General features: G+C 48.5%; 1 protein-coding gene across 2 annotated transcripts in view; it reads left to right on the top strand.

Moving 5' to 3' along the window:
• The window catches only part of Slit3 (slit guidance ligand 3), a 588944-nt gene extending 567366 nt beyond the window's left edge, over window positions 1–21578 (top strand). Inside the window, exons 33-37 of one of the 2 annotated variants that reach the window (XM_034504958.2) lie at window positions 7859–8013; window positions 9800–10085; window positions 12840–13048; window positions 16395–16492; window positions 17315–17456. In XM_034504958.2, the coding sequence (XP_034360849.1) occupies window positions 7859–8013; window positions 9800–10085; window positions 12840–13048; window positions 16395–16450 (706 nt within the window). In that variant the 3' untranslated portion in view covers window positions 16451–16492; window positions 17315–17456. Of the gene's footprint in view, window positions 1–7858; window positions 8014–9799; window positions 10086–12839; window positions 13049–16394; window positions 16493–17314 lie in introns of both variants that reach the window. The other variant, XM_034504957.2, reaches the window with a different exon arrangement.
• The last annotated feature ends 772 nt before the right edge of the window (window positions 21579–22350 follow it).

Below are 22350 nucleotides of genomic sequence, written 5' to 3'. Positions count from 1 at the left end.
CCAGGGAACAGGACTGTGCTTAAATGACTTTCAAATTGTTCTGAAAGACAGTGCTAAACCTAAGTCTCTTTAATTTCACCCTATAGGCTGGGCAGCTTGCTATAGCTGTAACAAAATGCCAGAGGTGTGATCAACTTATAAAGAGGGAAGGTTTCTCTTGGCTCGCAGTCTAGAGATTTCAGTCATGCTCACTTCATGGCAACTGAAAAGCAAAGAGAAAAGAGGAGCCCAGGGGTCTCATCATTCCCTTCAGCCTGTGCCCCTCAGTGAGGAGAGGACTTCCCACAGAGACCCTACTTCCTGAATGTTCCACCACCTCCCAGTAGCACCATGCACTCTGGACCAAGCCTTCCACACACAAGCTTTTAGAGGACACCTTAGACAGCAGACTGAAGCATGTGACTTGACATGATTACTGTGCATCAGTTCCCTCATGTGCCACCGTAGGCCAACACTGAGCCTACTCACTCTCTCCAGCCTGACCTGAAGGCCACCTCACAGACAGGCTCATTCACTCTAAATGTCTCCTGCTCTTTAGTAAAGGACTCAGTCATCGCCTCTCATCTGAGATAACCCTCCAGAGTCAAACCTCATGATGCTCACGCGTTTTCAGTATTTAGACTGTCCTTATCTAAAATAAGGCAGAACTGCCCTGCAGACTTGAGAGGCCTAAGCCTCTGACTCTCCTCTAGCAAACCCAGTTAGAAAACCCTTGGTTAAAACCAGTGGTGTATGAGCTGGTGACGACAATGAAAGCCTTTAATTCCAGGGCTCCGCAGGCTGAGAAGTGTGTGCGGACCTCTGTGAGTTCCGGGCTAGTCTGCTCTACATAGTGCGTTCCAGAACAGCAAGGGCTACCCTGCTTCAAAAAAGCTAAATAAACAAACAAACAGCAGTTTGGGCTGGAGGGCATAGTTCAGTAGAATAGTGTTTATCTAACATGCATACAGCCCCTGAATCCATTCTTCACATCACATGAACACACACACACACACACACACACACACGCACGCACGCACGCGCACGCGCACGCGCACGCGCGCGCAGTGGGGTGGGAGATGGAAGCAAGAGGAGGAGGAATCAGTGATTCTGAGAGCAGAGTGTAGTCCCTGAGGTGACAACACCTAGTAATGTGGTAAAAATACAGAAGTACACATTTTTTTCAGTCCTTACCCGAGAAGTAATGAATCTGAAGCTATCAGGGAGAGGCTGCAAATCTGTGCTTAAGGAATCCTTCAGGTGACCCTCATGCATTAAAAAGGGAGAAGAAGAGAAAAAATTGAGATAAGACACTCCTGTGTAGCCCCAGCTGGCCTGAAACTCACTATGTAGACCAGGCTAGCCTCGAACACCCAGAGATCTATCTACCTCTGCCTCTGGGGTTCTGGGATTAAAGGTGATTGGTACATAAATTTCAGAAGCAGGGCTTTATGTGTGAGAGTCCGATCTTGAAGGGAGAAACTTGCATGAGCAGAGAGAGCAATTAGGCGGCTGTGTCGGGACTGCAAAGACAAGAGCACAGTTCATCCTGTATCGTCCCTGGCAGACAGTTTGTCAGGTGGCCACTGGCCCTGCCTCCCCACCCTCTGTCTTTCCCACTTGGTCTAAGGTCACCAGTTTCAGAAACAAAGATGTTAGGAGACACAGTGTCTGCCTTGTCTCTCCCCATCTCCCACTGTGAGCTTTCTGCTCTCGTTACTTGCTGTTTCTCCTGGCCACATGCTCATGGTCCATCTCCTCTAATGGCGGCCTCCTCCACCTCAGTCTTCTGTCTCCTCCTCTCCCTCTACCTGCAACCCCCTCACTCGATCCTCAAGATCCACCTCTCTCCCTCCACTACCCAATCACAGTCTCTGACCTTTTATTGACCAGTTAAATTGGGGAGCAAGGTTCACATAGCATCACTTGGTGTGTGTGAGGATCTGCTCATGGGGCAGCCACATCTTGAGAGCCAGTATTTAGCATTAGAAATGGATCTCAAACTTGGAGATCCACCCATATCTGCCTCCCGCGTGCTGGGATTAAAGGTGTGTGCCACCACCACCTGGCAAGCATATGCAATATTTTTAATAATACATGTTTTGATTGCAACCCATCACAGGAGGTCATGTGTGAAATTTTCCACTTCTAACATCATGTTAGTACTAGCTTGTTTTTTTTTTTTTTTTTTCATTTTGGAATTTTTTGCATTTTGATTTTTAGATAGAGGGATGGATGTTTCACCTGTAGTGTTATCTCTCACTCGCTGACCTACTTGGTAAACATCTGTCAGGCACCCGGGCTGAGTATGGGGACATGAGGTTAAGCATTGCACATGCAGAAGACATGCATGTTCACAGACAGTAGCTACACAGGCAGAATCTGACAGGCCTCCCTGGAGGCTCTCCAGCCTGCTGTGGGGACACTTCCAAACAAGGAGTAAATAGTCTGCTTGGAAGATAAGGGACAGTATTTCCACAGGGCAGGACTGGGGGATGCCCTCTGTGAATGCCATGCTGGGAAGGGCTGTAATTCACAACTGGTACTCGGAGCTGACAGCAGCTGAAGGGACAGAAGGCCATTCCTCAGAGTCACTGCAGTGACCTCTTGCCACCTGGAAGGCCATGTCAGCCTCAAATGAAAGCCAAGCTGACAAACCAAAGCTGACCCATCGGGAGAGTTGACAGCCAATAGATTTCTGTCCCCTGAGACCCCATGAGCCAGTCCCATGAAAGAGTGAATTGCCAGGGCCCCTGCAACCTTCATCCTTCTAGAGCAGCTAGGTTCCAGGGCCTCCCTCTGTCCATCCTTGATTCTGTTCAGGCCCCCCAGTAGTCATAGGAGGTGAGGAAGCATGTCAAGATTCTGCTGTAGGCAACAGGGCAGACACACCAAGCTTAGCTGGTCTCTCCTGCCTCAGGATAGGCCAGGACTTCAGTATGGAGACTTACCACGAGACTCCTCTGCCCAAGGGCCAGGGGCCTGCAGGAAAGGCAGCTAAACAGAACTCCAGTGGGAGTTCTTATGAGGTAGGGGCTGTAGACTATGAAGAAAAACTGGAAATTCAGGGTTTTAGGGGCCATGTCTTAGGTTTTTTAAGATTTTAAGGTTCAGAACTCCATGCATGAGTCAGCTCTACCTGGCAGGGCGCATACCCTGGCAGTTTGAATTGCCACCACCACCCATCAGATGGGTCTTGGTCCCATCTGATCCTCAGCACATAGACAACGTCTCACTCCTGTGTGAAGATTGAGAAGCCTGATTGCTCACAGGAATCCCAGGATGGGAAGAGCTTGGCCTGGCCTTAGACACAGGTCAGGTTCCCACTGTGTGGCTGCAGGCTGTGGTCCTGGGGTGCAGATTCCCTAGGCCCAGAACGCTGGCTTAAAGAAATCACAGGAACTCTTTGTTCCTGCAAGGTTCTGTCGCCACCTATTGGTCACTCTTGGCATGGGGGAGAAATGACCACCTGATAGTCTTTCTTGATCAGGGGCCTGCAGTCCCACAGCTGGGAGACAGGAGCTTAAGTCCCGACTCTTTGTGAGGCACCCTAATTCCCTGGGCAGTAAGTCTCTTGTTTCCAAATGAGGAAAGATGCCTGATGGTTTGTTAGCATCAAAGGACTATTTTCAGCTCCTGCCCTTACCCCAAGGCCCACCCACTGCCACTAGGAAAAGAGAAAGGTAAAGAGCACGTCCTGCTCTTGAAGAAGCCATATCACACAGCCCACTGTAACTGTAGTTCTAGGAGACCCAACATCCCCTTCTGGCTTCAGGAAGCACCAGGCATGCCACTGGTGCACATACGCACACACGTTTCACACCGAGGCAACTCACGTGCACACAAATAACTATGTCTTTAAACGCACAAGAGAACCGTGGGCCCCTCTGGCAGTGCCTGTGGCCATAGCAGCCCTAAGCAGGAGCCCTCCAGCCTGCCACCACTGCTACTGTCTGGGCCCCAATGGACAATCCGGAAGACTCTCAGGCCCCTCAGCTCCCCTGAAATCCCTAATGATCTCTCCAGGAGCCTGATCAACGGTGCTTGGCAGTGCCCCGTGGGTTGCTTCTCTTAGAGCAAACAGAAGGGTTAGGCTTGGTTTTTACTTTTACTGTCTTTGTTGTTGTTGTTGTTGTTAGCAATATAGCTGTTTTCCCACTGATATTGTGATTTGGAAGACCAATGTTTACGACTCTGACAGAAATATCTGTGTGTGTGTGTGTGTGTGTGTGTGTGTGTGTGTGTGTGTGTGTGTGTGTGTGTGATTGAGAGCACAGGGACATGCTTGTGGAGGTCAGGGAACGACCCCAGGTATCAGTCTTCCCGGCCACTTTGTTAGATACTGGCTCTCTTATTAATTCCTGTGTATGCCAGGCTGATCTGTGATCTTCTGAGGGCTCTCCTGTCTCCACCCCCCTCCCCATCTCCTGTAACTGAGACTATAGGTACACACTACTGAGTCTGGCTTTGCGAGGATTCTAGGATCCAACCTCAAGTGTTGACTGTTACACAACTCTTTGCCCACCAAGCCATCTCTCTGGCCCTTAACACCTTTTTTTTAAAGGGTGAGTAGGACAGGCGGACAAAGCTGTCCTTGGAGCCAGGGGAGCCCAACACTCCCTGGGGCAGAGATTTGTAACTGCAGCCCTTGTTACCTCGATAGCTGCTGTAAGCACTGTCTCTAGCCTAGTGGCCCTCAATCACACACCAAGGCCTTGGCTGGCCCTACAGAGCTCAGGAAGAGACAAGAAAATGGTCTTAACATCCAGGAGGGAGCTAACAGTGTTGCTTGCTGTGCCTGAGTATATCCAAAACAGGAAAATAGCTAGCCCGACTACCTTGACCCTTACTTGGTTCTGGAAGGAAAGAAAGAGAAGGCCACACACCATTACCCTGGCTTCATAGCTGCCTCTGATAGGGAATCTGCCCAGTGCTCACCCAAGCATGAGGCCTGACCTCTAGTCTGTGGGGCTATTAGGAAGTGGCACATTGGAAGAGAAAGTGGGGTCACTGGGTAGATGTGCCCTTACAGGGAACATAGGGACCTTGGGACCCAGCCCCTTCCTTCTTACTTCCTGGTCACCAAGAAGTAAACAGGACTCTTCCAAAGACTGTCTAAAACAGCTCTGGAATGCAGCCTTTGAAACTGAGTTCCCAAATAGCCCATCCGTCCTTTCAGTTATGGGTCCCAGGAGCTCAGTTACCAGGACAGCAGCAGCTCTGGGGTGGTCAGGGACACAGCTGCACATTTTTGCACATGGTTAGAAAACTAAGTGAGGCCTTGGCCCTCTTTCTCTAACCTTTATAAACCAACTTGTCTGCAAGAGGACAGCCTCTGCCTGCCCTTGTTCAGGACTCAGGGCGGTAGAGATGCTTCTGACCACCTCACTCAGCTCCCCATCCCTGAACCAGATCCCCTGCTGTCTCTCAGCTCCTACCCCACCCTCATTTTCCTGATTCTTGGCTGGACCTTATGCTCAAAATTTGGCCATTTGATTTAGAGATGCGGTGGAGTGTGGGCTTCGTGATTTGTGACTGGTCCCCAGCACCTACGACAATATGAGTCAGCCCTCAGTGGAAGCATGGGTAGATGGATGGATAGACAGGATGTGTGGATGGAGTGGATGGAGAGGAAGGAGTAAGAATGGACAGGTCCATGAGTAGGAAAAAGGAAAGAAGGGAGGTTGGGGAGGGTGGATGAGAGGACAAATGGCTACGTTTGGGGTTTTGTTGGTTTGTTTGTTTTGGAGGACTTGTGTGTATCATAGGCCCCTCTACCATTCCTGTCTATCATTGCTTTCTCCCAGGATCAAAGCTACAGTACGGATCACCAGGGTGCAGGCTGTGGTGGGTTCTTATTGTCAATGTTCTCTGTATGTGTGCACATGTGTGCACATGGAGGCCAGGGGACAGCCTTGGGTATGGTTCCTCCGCTGCTGTCCATCTTCTTTGGAGGCACGGTCTCTCGCTGGCCTGGAACTGGCTGCCGGGCCAGGACTGCTGACCTGCAGCACTGCCCCTGGCTTTTTCTGTGGGTCCTGGGGACCTAACTCGGAGCTTCCAAGACTAGCACTTCACTGACCCAGCTCTCTTCCGTAGCTCTTCATAAATAGTACACATATCACCAATAACTGTTCACATTTGCCCGGTAATTTGACCCCCAATAATTCTAGCAGGTTACTCTCCCCCTTGTGGAGGACACTGAGACAGGGGGATTCTGTGATTGGCTGTTGTCCTGCTCAGCGGTGCCAACCTGTACAGTACTACCATTTCCTTCGGCTCTTCTGAAGTACCACAGCCATGTAAAATCTGCTACCTGTAAAATCAGTGGGAATCCCAAGGAGACTTCAAGATGAGCAGGGGTCTCCTGTCCGCCACCCACACCTGAACCAATGAGACAGATCGACAGACTCCCCAGTGAGCCCCTTTCTTCACGTCCCCAAAGTCCCGTAACCCACCAGTTCCCTCCCAGGCCCTGCCACCAACAGTGTCCTGGGAGAAACAGAACTTTTGAATCAAAAGTCTTGCCTATAAACTCTATCTCTGGCATGTATTAGCTGGATGACCCCAGACAAATCACGTAACCTCTTTGGGCCTCAGTGTTTTTATCTGTAAAATAGGTTATCTTGTACCCAATCATAGAATTATCAAATAATATAAGTATGTTGGCACTATACATGGCCCAGGTAAATCCTGTTCTGTTACAGATTAGTGAGGGAAGGGAAGTAAACAGCCCTGTCTCCCTAAGCTGCCAACCCTGTAGTTCTGGAATGAGGGTAAGACTCATTTGGCGTATGAGACCCTCTTTGCTCAGAAGTGGGTTCAGAAACAAGGACAAATTACTGAAATCTTAACAGAGACAGAGAGAGAGAGAGAGAGAGGGGGGGGGGGTTTAGGTTTTTTTGTTGTTGATGTTTTGTTTTTGAGACAGGGTTTCTCTGTGTAGCCCTGGCTGTCCTGGAACTCACTCTGTAGACCAGGCTGGCCTCGAACTCAGAAATCCACCTGCCTCTGAGTGTGTGTTTCATACACGCTAGGGGAAAAAAATCACATCATACTGGAATGTTTTCTCCTGGATGTTCCTTAGGGCAAGGCTAACTCTTCAGCGAGGCTGTCGGAGGAAATGGGGTATTCGAAGGAGCGGCATCTTCCGAGAGCAGGTGTCTGGATGGTGTGCGGGCAGAGACAGCCTGAGACGATGGGCTAAGGATAGCTTGCCTACTCTGCAAAAACCAGGGCAAGAACTGAGCAACAGCTCAGCGGCCCTGAACTCGGTCTGTGGTGGCAGCAGAAACCTGCTGCAAGGGCCGTCACTGGGGCTACTGTACACCCGGATGTAAAAAAGCATGAACAGTAACTGCTCCCTGCTCAGTTAGCACTCTGTGTTTATGTGAGAGAACAGCCCTGTCCTTGGAAGACACAGATCCAGAGGTCAAGGGTCATGACATGCATACCTTATCCTTGCAGAGGTCAAAGATCACGGCATGGGTACTTTATCCTTGCAGAGGTCAAGGGTCATGACATGTATACCTTATCCTTGTAGAGGTCAAGGGTCATGACATGCATACCTTATCCTTGCAGAAGTCAAGGATCAGGGCATGGGTACTTTATCCTTGCAGAGGTCAAGGGTCATGACAAGTGTACCTTATCCTTACATCATGCACAGAAACTGGAGCTGGGAGCCAAATAGAAGTAACTGAAGAGAAGGGTGTGGGCAATACGGCATATTTTCTGGTTTTATTTTTGCAACTTCTGTAATTCACAGTTGTTTCCAAATGAACGTAAAACGGGATGCAAGCCCTGCAAATCCAACTGCAGGCCCGTGCCTGGCCGCGGAGCGCACTTGACCTCTGGCTCTCTTCCTTTCTCTCCTGTCCAGTGTGGAGACGGTGAATGATGGTCAGTTTCACAGCGTGGAGCTGGTGATGCTAAACCAGACCCTGAACCTGGTGGTAGACAAAGGAGCCCCGAAGAGCCTGGGGAAGCTCCAGAAGCAGCCAGCAGTGGGCATCAATAGCCCTCTCTATCTTGGAGGTAACGTTCTCCCTGTCACCACCTGGTCCTTCCACCTTTCTGACTTGCTGTGTCTACACTGACACCCAGACCTATGCCAGGGGTCTCCCTAATGTCTTTTTTTTTTTTTGGCACCTACTGCCAAAGTCAATCAGGGGAGACTTCCTGGAGGAAGTGATGACAAAATTAGTTGCTGAAATGGGGAACAGACTCTGGAGAGATGTTCATATAGAGAAAAGGGTGGGTCACTGTGGGAATAGCAGGTGGGTGGAGGTGAGGAGAGGTAAGAAGAGGATAGAAGGGTGTCCAGGCTCTGCGGCAGCTTTGCAAGCTTTGGGGTGGTGCCCCTCTGCTCTACCTCTTAGACACGGCAAGAAGCACCACACTGAGGTCAAGGTTGTACAAAGAGCAAAACAAGAAACTATCCAAGCTGCCTAGACTGGAAATGAAGCCCCAAGGCTGATGGGTCTTGAATTATATACCAGAAGGAAAACCTAGCGTCAGAGCAGGGGATTTCAGGTTGGGACTCAGTGGTAGAGCACTTCCCTGGTTGGAACTGACAGCAGCCAGGCTTCTCTCCCCAGCGACACGCATTCACATACATGTCCACACGCAGCCACCAAAGCAGTTTGTTCAATGCAGATTTCTAAGACTTCAGCCCAGATGTCCCCAGCCAAGGGCTGGCATGGAGCCAGGGACTTGCACTTTGGACAGGCCGTCCAGATGCAAGGGATACAGAGTGTTTCTGGCCCAGACTTATCTTAGGACACAGCTTCTCCTCCACAAGGAAGAGGGTTGCTCCCTTCCTGTACCTGTTTGCCCTGTGGCCAGGACAAAACTGAGCACTTTTTCCTGCCAACATGGGGCCTGGATAGGAACTGGCAGGGAAGGAAGAACCAAGAGTAAAGCAGGGTTTTTTTGTTGTCTGTTTGTTGTTTGTTTTGAGACAGGGTCTCCTATAGCACAGGCTGGTCTCAAACTTCATCTATAGCCAGGGATAACTGTGAACTTTTCATTCTTCTGCCTCTACCTACTGAGTGCTGGGATTACAGGCATGTGCCCCTATGCCCAGTTTATGCAGTTGCTGGGGATTGAACTCAGGGCTGTATGTATGTTAAACACACACACACAATCAATCAATCAATCAAGTTATCTGCCTAACAGTAAGAAGAGAGAGAAAAAACAGAGCAGATGTCCCTGAAAACAAGATCAGGCCTTTACCAGGAGTCTGCAAACGGCCCCGAGAAAGACATCAGGGTAGCACAGAGGGTGGTAAAATAGTCTGGAAACCTTGAACCCCAAAGCTTCACTAAAGCAAGCTGCTCCCCTAACCTTATCTCCTCCCCAAACTGCAGCTCCTTTGATGTGGCTTTCAAACAGAGCTAGGCTAAGGAGCACCTAACCTGGTGGGGACAGGGATAGTGGGGTGACCTGGTGGTCCTCTGCCCACACCATGCCTAAGAGTGGGCCTCAGTTAAGCCAGGGGTGGGGGGACTGTGTCAGTAGATGACAGGTCTTCTCACTTCTCCTTTGAAAGCTCAAAATACAAACTTCTGCGGAATTTTTTTTTTCCTGAATTTAGATACTTGTGATAAGTTGAGCTTTGACAATTCCAAAGCCTGGACACACATCCCTATGAGGATAAGGCCGGGGCCTGGGTCCGTTAACTCCAGTTGAACAGCAGAGGCCCAAAGCTCTAAATGGTGACTGTAGACAGTCGGGTGCTGTGTATGTCCTCCCTGTGAAGACTAAAGGGGTGGAGATGGAAAACAAAGTGTCTTCAGGCTATCCTGGCTTCCTCCCGCAGGCATCCCCACCTCTACAGGCCTCTCAGCCTTACGCCAGGGTGCAGACAGGCCGCTGGGCGGCTTTCACGGCTGCATCCACGAAGTGCGCATCAACAATGAGTTGCAGGATTTCAAAGCCCTCCCACCCCAGTCCCTGGGGGTCTCTCCTGGCTGCAAGTCCTGCACTGTGTGTCGCCACGGCCTGTGTCGCTCTGTGGAGAAGGACAGCGTAGTGTGTGAGTGCCATCCGGGATGGACTGGTCCGCTGTGTGATCAGGAAGCTCGGGACCCCTGCCTTGGTCACAGGTAAGTCCTGAGCACAAGTTGCCCTGCCTGCAAGGAATGGACACTGATGGAGGCTGGGAGTTGTGGTTGGTCCTACTATGGATAGCACAACTGCTTAACATGCCAAGAAGCAGGGCTCCTACATCTGAGCGGCATGCCAGGCTTGAAAGCATGAGTGTGAGGAGAGCTTTCTCAAAATATCTGTCTCCACCAGGCAGCCCTTAGGACCTGTGAAAGCCACTGCCAGATGCTGTACCATGATTAGAAAAGGCCATCTTAAGGGAACTAGAACCCCAAACACAGCACAGCAAAAACAGAAGACAGGAGCTCCAGCTCCTGCCAGCCCTACAGTGTACTGGGTCTGCATAACAGCGCACGTCAGAATCATGTTTAATGGTTCAATCATCCATTACTCAATCAACAAATGTTTATGGAGGGCCTACTATGTGCAGGGTCTTGTACTAAATACAAGAGACCCAGTATGCCTAGAAATGGATTCAGCCGAAGGTAATAGCAGACTCAAGACTTTGGTAATGTGGCTGGCTGAACAAGTCAGGGAATAACAGTCTTGATCAGGAAGGAAGGAATGCTGTGGACACCTCAACTTCCTGTTACTCTTAATGTTATGTGCCTGGCCCTGGAATTAACATGAATCCTGACTTGAATGTCATCCCGGTAGGCTCAGAGCTATATCATGATTGAAAATTCAGGCTTTGCGGCATGGAGAGATGGTTTAGCAGGTAACGGATTTTGCCTCTCAGCCTGATGACCTGCATTCAATCCCTAGGACCCACACAATAGAAAGCAAGAACCACCTCCCACAAGTTGTCCCCTGACCTCCACAACCATGCTGTGGCATGTGCATACACGGTAATAAACAGATAGATAAATAAATAAAAGTAATATTTTTAAAAGAAAGAGCTGAAAGCTATAGATATGGCTCAGTTATTAAGAACACTGTCTGGCCGAGCAGTGGTGGCGCACGCCTTTAATCCCAGCACTTGGGAGGCAGAGGCAGGTGGATTTCTGAGTTCAAGGCCAGCCTGGTCTACAGAGTGAGTTCCAGGACAGCCACAGCTACACAGAGAAACCCTATCTCGAAAAACCAAAGGAGGAGAAAAAAAAAAAAAAAAAAAAAAAAAAAAGTACTGTCTGTTCTTCCAAAGGCCCCCACCCATGACAGCTCACAGCCATCTGTAACTCCAGTTCCGGGGATCCAACACTGTTTTCTAGCCTCTGTGGGCACTAGACATACACATGATACACATGTGTGCATGCAGGCAAAATACCCACATACATAAAGACACATAGATCTTTTTCAATTTTTTGAAGAAAAAGAAAGAGATGTCTCAGTGGTTAAGAGCACTTGTTCTTACTGTCCCCAGCACCCTCATGGTGACTCACAACTGTCTGTAACTCCAGTCCCAGAGGATCCAATACCCTCTTATTGCGTCCACAGGTACCAGGCACATGGCGCACATACTTATGTGCAGGCAAAACCATCATATACATACAATAATTCTAAAAACCTTTTTTGTATTACAAAAAGGGGAATTCACTCTGGGAGATGGGCTGAAGGCTGGTTCATGGGAGGGGCTGTCTTGGAGTGGAGTGATACAAGGTCTAAGGCATATCACAGCGCCACCTGCTGAGAACAGGTGACGTGTCTCTTGTCCGAAATGCCTGACCCTAGAAATGCTTCACATCTGTCTGTGGTTTCTTTCCACAGTTTAGAGTATATACCTGTTCTAAGATACTAGGGGGATGAGAAGGTAGCATACAGACAGAGTTCATTCCTATTTCATAACACACACACACACACACGCACGCACGCACGCACGCGGCCCGATGATGATTCCATGTAATCTGTTCAGTGCCTCTGTGCTTTTATCAGCAGCTCATCACTGAAGTCAGGTGGAGGATTTTTCACTGGAACACATGCTGATGTTTAAAATGTTTGGATTCGGGGACATTCTGTGTGATGGTTGTCCAACCTGTAGTGGTTATGGTAGTAGTGATGGTGGTAATAGTGTTTGCTATTTAAATTGAGGAAGGGTTAAAATGTTTATAAAGACCAGCAAGATGGCTCAGTGGGTAAGAGGAGCTTGCTGCTAAGCCTAAGAACCTGAGTTCAATCCCTCAGGGCCCACATGCTAGGAGAAGAGAGCCTACTGTAACAGGCTGTCCTCTGACCTCCACATGTGCAACCACACATGTGCACTCATGTCCACACACACCTAATAAAATGCAATATTTAAAAATTATTTTGCCAGATGTGGTGATGCATGCCCTTAATGCCAGCACTTGGGAGGCAAAAACAGGCAGATCTCTGTGAGTTCAAGGCCAGCTTGCTCTACAAAGTGAGTTCCAATCCAACCAAAGCTATATAGTGAAACCCTGTTTTTAAAAACACACACACACACACAAAATATTTTTAATGTTGACAGAAAACTTAAAGTCTGTTGGGATGTGAATTGACACTGAAGACTCTCATGTCACTGTAGGAAGATTTTATATATATATATATATATATATATATATATATATATATATATATATATATATGTCAGAGCTGATGGCAGACGTTCGCTAGGGCACAGTGGCATCCAGCTACGTGGCCACTAGCATGAGGTTTACATGAATTGAGACACTTAGATGCCGGACTGAAGGAAGGCTGTACCCAACGCAAGGTCCCACAGCTCTGGGTCCTCCAACTGGAAGGACAGAGGAAGGTACTAACAGCACCAACTCTGGTCTCCTCCCCTCCACCCACAGCTGCAGCCATGGGACATGCGTGGCGACTGGCAACTCATACATGTGCAAGTGTGCCGAGGGCTATGGAGGAGCTTTGTGTGACCAGAAGAATGACTCTGCCAGTGCCTGCTCAGCCTTCAAGTGCCACCACGGCCAGTGCCACGTCTCAGATCGAGGGGAGCCCTATTGCCTATGCCAGCCTGGCTTCAGTGGCAATCACTGTGAGCAAGGTGAGTGAGTCTGCTGTCCTTGTGGGGCAGAGGGCCTAGGAAAGAAGCAGGGCTCAAAGAGTACCTGATCTTCCCCAGAGGGAACCATCAGCTAGTGAAGAGGAAGCCGTGCATGGTCTTGAATGACCTAGGCAGAGAAGTAACTTGTACTGACACTTCCCGGTCAATGTATCAGTTACATTGGTATGGTGCATTCACTAAGGGAGGCTACTCCATAGAAGAAAGAGCAGGATATGGGGGTAATGTGATCATTGTGGACACTGGCTGGCTCTCATGCTACCCTCAGGGCTTCTTGGTAGAATGTGCTACGTAGAGTAAGTGGTACCTGGGAATGTCCTAAGAGTTGGGGATGGGAAATGTGTGAGGCTGCAGTGCCCATGGAGGCCAGAAGAGGGCACCAGATCGCCTAGAACTGGAATTGGAGGTGTGTGTGCTGCCTGAGTGCTGGGAACTGAACTTGACTTGTATCCTAGGGTCTTCTAGAAGAGCAGTAAGCACTCCGAACTGCTGAGCCATCTCTGCAGCCCCAAATTAGGACATGTAAAAGTCAGAAGCCCCGCAGTGGTCCTGAAAACAAAAATCTGTGTGTCCTTGAGCAGGACAGTTCTTTCTGGGTCATAATTCCTCTCCTAAAACAACTGCACTGGTTTACTGTAAAGACTAAGTAGTATCATGGTGGATGAGAATTCAGCATTAAGATTCCAGGGTGACATCCCTGAAGGCTAACAAGACACCTCCAGTACCCAACACAAGTAAAGCAACCAGACAAGAAATACCAACTACATATTTACCATACTGTCTAATGGAGAACGCTTACATACAGCAAGGGGTGGGGGTGGCCATGGACTACAGACCCTCAGATGGCAACATATAGGGAGAAGGGAGCACCTTCATGCTACCCCATTTCCTTGATTGGCACCGACTCAGAGCTGAGAGAGATTTCTCATCACAGGCAGAAGTAGGCAGTAGGTTCTTGGCAAACCACAGAAGCCTGGACTGGACACCCGCCATATTTGCTGTTGGATGGCCTTGCAGCCAGCCTCTCAGACTCTGAGCCCAGTTGAGGAACTGCCTGGAGTTTACATGGCTGCACTGCTTCAGAAAAGGAGCCCATATTCTGACCCTTCACCCTGCCATGACCTAGAGCTGCTGCTGTGTGGTGTGTCCCTCTCCGGGTCAGCAGGTGCCATACCTTCCTGTCCCGAGGCTTCACCAGTGCTCCAATGTACTCGCGTGAATGGGCACAATACCACACCAGCTACTTGAGCCATGGCCCAGTAGACTAGCCGTTAGCCCATAGCACACCGTGCCCGCCAGGGACCAACAGGGAGCTGAGCCGTGATCATCAACAGGGTCTTTAAAAGATCCACAAAACTGACAAATCTTTAGGTAGACTAAGAAAGGCAAAGAGAAGACTCAAATCAGAGATGACGAAAGAGACATTACGAGAAATTGAACTAGTAATAAGCCTTTCGGGAGCTGGAGCACAGCCTGCCCTTCCAAAGGACCTGGGTTCAAGTCCCTGCACCCACAAGGCAGCGCATAACTAACTGTTATTCCAGTTCCAGGTGTTCCAGTGCCCCCTTCTGGCCTCTGCGTGTACTACACATATGTGACAGGCAGGCAAAACATCCATACACAGAAACATCAAAATAAGCCTTCCCTCACCAGGACTGGAGGGATGGCTCAGCAGTGGAGTGCTTTCTGCTCCTCAAGAGGACTCAGGTTTGGTTCCCAGCACCCACAGCCATCTGAAACTCACAACTACCTGTAACTGCAGGGATTCTGATGACAGACAAGCACACACATGGTGCATACACACATCTGCATAAATAAAATGTTTTTAATCTTTAAAAAAAAATCTCGTATCATTAAATGAAAGGATGCCTCAGTCCTGTAAGTCCTACACCCTAGAGGAGGATGATCCAGAGACCTGCCTGAGTTGCATGAGGCCATGCCTTAAAAAGAGAAAGTGGGGGGATGGTAGAGAAAAGGAGGAAAGGGGGGGAGAAGAGAAAGGGGGAAAGGGAAGTGGGGGGAGGGAAAAGTCTTTATTCTAAATCCAGGGCCTCAAGAGTTCACTGCTGCCTTCTACACACATCTTAAGAAACCTGGTATAACTCCTCCCAAACTACTTCAGAACATCGAAGAGTACGACATACCTCCAGCTCATCCCCCAAACCGTCATTACCCTCATACCTAGTCAAGGAAATGTATGTGAAAGAGATAAGGGGTAAGGGGGAGGGAAGGAAATGGGGGGAGGGGAAACAGCTCAGAGTCGATGTCCCTGATGAACGATGTCCCTGATGAACGCAGTGACAGTCCTTGGCTCCACGCTACCACTTAGGAGGCTGACAGGCTCTCTTGCCACCAGCATCCAGGTCACGCCCTGTCACTCAAGGACTTACATCTCACATCTAAATGAAGCTCCATTGACGAGAGCTGCTCATGTTTTCACTCTGAAGCAGTCTCAGACTCAGGGTCATATGGGATAAGCACCCCTCACTTTTCCTTCACCCCAGTTGCTAATGTTGCCACACTGTACCCCTACATTGCGCGCGCGCGCGCGCACACACACACACACTCGACACTCTGAATCCTTTCAGAGCCCCATTGTTTTAAAGGATTTTTTTTTTGCAGGTGGATAAGGTATACCTGTGAATCTTACGAAAATACACAACCCTTTACAAAGCCCTGATGCTTTTCCTCTTCGGTGGCCTCTGCTGCTCACCAGAGGCCATGAATCAGTGAGGAGTTACACATGGGTGATAATTTTCCAGGCAGGGAAACTGAGGCACGAGATAGACAGCAAGTGATTTTTCCACGACCTTGAGGCTTCAGATTCTGCTTTCCTTCCCCAGCCTGCTACAAAGGTCCTGGCAGGGTTGGAAGGAGCGCAGGCTGGAGGTGAAAAGCGGGGTCAGAGGTGAACATCCCAGCACACACTGCTCTCCAGTCGTTTCTAGAACTTCCAAAGACATCCAGAAGGGCCATTATCTCCTTAGCACCTTTTCCAGATGTCATCTCTGTAGTCACTTCCCTGAAAGCCTCCTGGGCCCTGGACCAGGCCAGCTTACTTACCTGTGTTCTTGTAGAAACATGCCCCATAATAGCGTCCCTCTGCCTCAGTTTCTCATTATGAATAGATTCATTTCAGTGTTGATAACTCTAGTGTCCAGACTCTAGACCAGTGCTTCTCAACCTTCCTAATGCTACTCCCCTTTAATACAGCTCCTCAGGTCGTGGTGACCCCCTCAAACAAAATTATTTTCGTTGCCGTTTCATAACTAATTTCTCTACAGTTAGGAATTGTAATGTAAATATCTGTGTTTTCTGATAACCTTAGGCAACCCCTGTGAAAAGGTCATTCGACCCCCAGAGGAATTGAGACCCACAGGTTGAGAACCACTGCTCTAGACCAAGGGAGACAGGCTACTGGGAGTGGTAAGGCCAGTGTGGGACAAACTGACGCTCTTCTGCCCTATCCAAAGCTCTTAGCTCTCTGCCCACCATGGCAATGTGGGGAAGCAGGCTGAGCTCTGGCAGACTACCTAGTTTCAGAGAAGCCAGAAATCCAAATTCTTAAGTGAATTCAGACGTTTTTGATGTTGGTATTTAAGCACATTCTTTAAGCACGTTCTATCAGTCAAAACCTCCAGTAACAGGATTTAGCCACTATTTACCGGTTTGCCAGTTCTCTGGAAGATGGAGGATTAAGCCAACCCCTGCCACCAGAATAGCCTCTGGGAATGATTAAAACCTTGTGTTGAGCCTGGCATAGTAAAAAGCACATCAAATGTGTGGAAGTGAGGAAGGAGGGAGAGAGGGAAGGAGGGAGGGATGGAGGGAGGGAAACAAAGGAAAGGTGGTTGGATGGGTAAGTAGACAGGTGAGAGGCTTGTTTAATTAGGAGGAACAAAGCCTACTTAAACCGGGGCGGGGGCGTGGGGAGAGCGGTGAGTGTACATCATTGGTCAGGGCCAAGATGCTGGGGATGCCTCATTTGCATGAGGAGGAATTCCAGGTGCTGCTAGACCTTACCTAATAAGGGGAAAGGAAGTTTTTAGCCTGGTTACAGCTCTATGACCTCCTCAACCCCACTCTCTAGCCCCAGGCCTGCTCCTCCTGGCCCCACCGTTCCTTGGCTAAGTAGGTGCACGTTCGGATCACAAATTAATCTCCTAAGAGCTGACCAGGGAAGCACCTATGAACCTGCCAGACCCCATTACCACCAAAGCCCTAACATTACCTTTCTACCCTCTTCAGAGAATCCGTGTTTGGGGGAGATAGTCCGTGAAGCCATCCGCCGCCAGAAAGATTATGCCTCCTGTGCCACAGCGTCCAAGGTGCCCATCATGGAATGCCGCGGGGGCTGCGGGAGCCAGTGCTGCCAGCCGATCCGGAGCAAGCGGCGGAAATATGTCTTCCAGTGCACTGATGGCTCCTCTTTCGTGGAAGAGGTGGAGAGACACTTGGAATGTGGCTGTCGTTCGTGTTCCTGAGCCCTGCCCTCCTCTGCCACCCACCCATCCTCCGCCTTTCGGACTCCAGCTCACTGGGCTGGGGACAGCCATGTGGAACGTCTCTGAGATTCAGAATGAAGGAGAGAAAGCTGGATAGCAAGAGGCAAAAGAGAGAATATTAAGTATATTGTAAAATAAACAAAAAAATAGAACTTATTTTTATTATGGAAAGTGACTATTTTCATCTTTTATTATATAAATATATCACACCGTCTGAGTATATGGACTATACAGTGAGTTATTTTTCCCAAGTTTTGTTTTGTGTTGTGTATTTGTTGTGTCTTTATAAACAGCTGTTTAAAATTTTAAGACAACAAAAAAAAAAAAACTAATAAAAATGTTTTAAACACAAGGATAAGAATAGAGGAACAGTAGCCTGTCTGAGGCAAGAAGAGGGAATTTTATGTGTATGTAGCTCTCTCAGGGTCAGCAAAAACAAGAGTGATTTTTCTGAGCTGGCTGAAAAGGAAGAGAAAGCAAAAGTGGTTTTAGTTTCTCCGTGGTCTTGGCTTTCTAGGCCCAGTGTGTCCCCTCCTTCCAAAAGGAGCTGCTGAGCTCTGAAAGTCCTGTTGCACTTCAGAAGACCTGCTGCCCCTTGCTGATCTTCTGATCAGGGACCCCTGCAACCTGTGAGCCTACTAGGAGGTGGAGGTCACCACTCCTGGTCTCCTTGAAGGAATTGAAGCTGGCTTTGCTAAGCAAGTTGGATCTGTTCTGCCAAATCTGTTCTTTTTCTGCCTCTCTGAGGAAGCTTGTCCTCAAGATGAGGTAGAGAAAGAGGGGGGGTAGCCCCAGGTCCCAGGCACTGGTCTCCCTTACAGAGTTCTCTTCTTGGCCAGTTTCGTTGAAGTGCAATACCACAGAGCAGGCAGCAGGACTGCCCAAGAACGACACAGGGAGCCTCTGGCATCTGATTCTCCAAGCCTCTGTCTCAGTGGCAGAGGCGCATTGCTGGGGAACACCACCACCCAGCACACGTCTGACACCTAACTTTATCCAGTCCCTACTTCTCTGGGGCACTGAATCCCATTTCTTAACTAAAGACAATCAAGCCCCGTCAGTGGCCTTAAATCATCATCTGATACGTAGAGATGCCAGGCCCAGAGTGTAGACTCTAGATTCCCCTCCAGAATGAGTAGACACAGGAGACAAGCAAGGAAAAAAAAAAAAAAAAAGGTATTTTTCCAGCTGCCTTTTCTCCTTGCTCTGTTTTGCTCACTCTTCCTTTCTGCCTCATTCAAATCCAAAAAAATTCTAGAGACAGAAACTCAGGCATTTGGAAAGTAAAAGCAAGTTGTTGTCCAGCGTCAGGACTCCTGTCCCTGGAGGCCTTTTCTGGCCTCCCCCACCCTCACTGGCCCCCTCACAGCCCTGCTCGGAGGCGTCCCCTGAGGAGCTCAGCTGCTCTTTGAGGACCCATGGTAGGCCAAAGACTCCAAGAATAAAGAAGGGAAAGAGAGGAGAGAGGAAGGAAGGGGAACAGAAAGCAGAGGTAGAGAAGTTTCCTTTTGAACAAGCATGTGAATGTGTGTTGTGTTCCACAGTGCGAACCTTATGACAGGTCTGCTGAAGATGTTCACAGATTTATGTGGTGCCCACTACGATGTACTCGGCTGTCACTCCAGTGGCAACCCATATATTTATATCCTTATATTCATTTAATTCTCTAAACATAGATCTACGTAAAACCTTGACTAACCAACCTACTTTGCAGCTGAGTAGGCTGAGAGAGAGAAACTAAGGGTCTTGCTACGAGTAGATGACTAATCACTTACAGGCGCCCAGGCTGTCAGGATCCAGAATCTGATCATTTAACCACTATACTACACTACTTCTTGTAGGAAAGAAATACACTGTGCCTTCACGGATCCTACAGTCTGGGGCAGGAATAGTCGTTACACGGATAGTTGTTTGGTTGTACCATACTGATCTCGGCCAAAGGGCCAAAAACCAATAATTGCATGAGATAAGTAAATATGTGTATCTTAATGATAGTATCAGGATGGTCGTCCAGAGGAGGGGATTTCCATTCCTGAGTTTATGAGTCAGGTAAGGAGGTGGTCGGCACAGGACATGACCCAGTAGAATGGGGAAGGTCCTGGAATGTTTAGTGAGCAGCCAGCGGCCTGTGGTCAGTGGCAGCAACATAGGATGACCCCCGTAGAGCCACAAGAAATGGGGAATATAAAAAAGGCAGGGTCCCCACAAAAAAAAAAAAAAAAAAAAATTTTAAGCCACATAGCAAGGCCACAGAGACTTACAAAAAAAAAATTTTTTTTTAAGCCACATAGCAAGGCCACAGAGACTTAGTGTACTTGGGGTAGCAGGAAGTAGCAAGAAGGTCTCGGTATGGAACAGGATGGGGAGATGGAAACATGCCTGGATAAGAAAGCTCTGTCACTGAAAAGGGCCTGGGGCTCCTAGTGGTTCACTCTGTGGCTGGCACACATTACTCTCTCAAGGTGAATCTCAAAGTCTCTGTGATAGCTAGCTCAGGAATTTAGTCCTGGAATAGGTGTCCTAGGATGTGCCCAATTCCCCCCACCCCCCCCACCCCCCATCCCTCCAGCCCATCAATACCCAATAAAGAGCCTGGCCCTTTTTGTATCACAGAGCTCCCATCCCCCAACTCTGGGAGCCGCTACTGGACTGCAAGCTTTCTCTCTGTGGCCACAAGGACTCTGTGGCTTCCCTCTTCTGGTTACCCCGTGTGCTCATTTCTGAATTCAAGTGCAGTCAGCCAAGGACGGGTTCTGTTGCCAAGTATGGCTTCAGAGCCTTCTCATCTCTGAAAGACCTAACCTTTCAAAATGCCAAACACAAAGACCATCAAGAAAATCATCCCCAAAGTGAAGTTTCTCTAAAAATGAAATTCTAGAAACTTTTTTCCTTGAAATGTATTCCAGATTTTAGGACCAGAAAAAAAAATCCATACACAAGAAGGAGTCGGTTAATCTGCAATCTTAAACATACGGTTTAATGTTTGTGGGAGGATGTACACATGTAGAAGAGTCCATCTGATCTACTACCCCCTGAATCGGGTCAGGAGACAAAGGGGGACCTCCAAATGGTTTATGGAATGCTATAGCTAAAAGCTCTGTAAGCTGTAAGATGTTGTTAATACTGTTGCCGTTGATGTTACTGACATGCCAAGCCGTCATTTTTAGAAGAAAGCTTTGCCTTTTCCATCTCATTGCAAGGAGTCAGATGCTTCAGAAAATGAAATGGGGGATGGGGAGAAAACCTCCCAGGATCAGCAGAAGAGAGAAGAGAAGCTCCCCCAGAGGACCCTCAGGAACCCAGGAATAACCTGACTGGGATTGAGCCGGCTTTGCCTTTCGAGGAGGCAAAGTGGTCCCCAGATGAGCAGCCAGTCACTGCTTCAAAAATTCACAGGATCCCCAGGGAGCAGAGTTAGAGGGACCCTTGGGGTCTCTGTGGGTCAGAAATGAAACTGTAACTACCACAAGTCAAAGTCACGCAGCTGAGTCAGACCGAACGGGGGAGGAGGGGCTCCAAGGGCCCATGCAGGCAGTTCTTCTTGCTATACCGCAGTTAGGCAGCCAGACAGAGCAAAGCCTGAGACTGAACACATAAACTGACCTGCGTCCTCCACCTTCCCACAGCCATCTCCCAGGGCAAACAAAGATGGCCGGGAAGCTAGGACCACCACGGTCAGCTTTAGAGTCCCTCACTCACATTGTCAATGGGGAATTTAAACAGTGCCATAGGAAACTCTTGGACAAAGGTGAGCAGAGATGGAAGCCAGTGGGACCAATTAAGGCAGAACTGGCATTTGGCAAAGCTTATTTCTCTAACTCAATAGGTTCTAATAAGAAAAATGTTCTATAAAAGAAAGTTACAATGTTACAATGCTACTTCCTCATTATGGAATAAATAATGTGTATTTCTTGCTTCAACATTCTGCCACCTTCTAATGTTATTAAATAAATAGATGTATCACAGGGGAGCACACTGTGCTCTTGTGAATGCATAAGTCAGCCTTACTCTGTAGTGTGTGCTTCATTTCTGCACCTTTACTTGTACACCCTATAGGGCAGAGTACTACATTCATGAAGTCTGGGTACATCTGTGTGGAATTAATTAGAAGAAACTAATTTCTTAGACCCTTAAGTAAGAAAATGTATCCAGAGTTCCCATATACATTCCCTAAGCCCTACCTATATGGCTTGGGCTATTGGAAGCCAAGGGCTATAGTGAAAGAACCCTCTCACATTCAAGTAGAAAATCCACATAAATGGAAGATGAGCTCTCCAGGGCCTAACTCATTCCTTCTTTTACTCGTTCTTTTGTGGTGTTTTTTTCTGTTATGTTCCGTGGTTCCTTGGTTAGTTGGTTGGTTGGTTGGTTGGCTGTCTGGCTAGTTGGTTTTTCAAGACAGGGTTTTTCTGTGTACCCTTTGCTGTCCTGGAACTTGCTCTATAGACCAGGTGTGATTCTGTTTTTCACTTCTTCCCTTGTGGTGTTCAGGCACAGCTGTGTACCAAGCAGGGAAGGATGGATTGGAGCTGAGTTCCAAGGCCTACATCTTCCCCTGATGTGTCTAGACTCCAATGCACATTGCATAGGAAAGGATGAAGCAAAGTCCAGAACAGGTGGGTGAGCAGGATCAAGGTCCAGCAGTGAATGCTAGCAGGGTGAAGGAGATGGTCTCCACCAGAGATCTCAGTGGTACAGCTCTTTAATGTTACAGCTCTTTCAGACAACATTCAATGCTCTCTCAAGATAGTATTCAACAAGACAGCTTGTGTGTATGCA

This window comes from Arvicanthis niloticus, chromosome 6 (genome assembly GCF_011762505.2).
Source record: "Arvicanthis niloticus isolate mArvNil1 chromosome 6, mArvNil1.pat.X, whole genome shotgun sequence".
In the NCBI taxonomy this organism is placed as follows: Eukaryota; Metazoa; Chordata; class Mammalia; order Rodentia; family Muridae; genus Arvicanthis; species Arvicanthis niloticus.
Note: the sequence above shows the minus strand (reverse complement) of the source record. Positions and strands in the feature narration are given on the sequence as shown.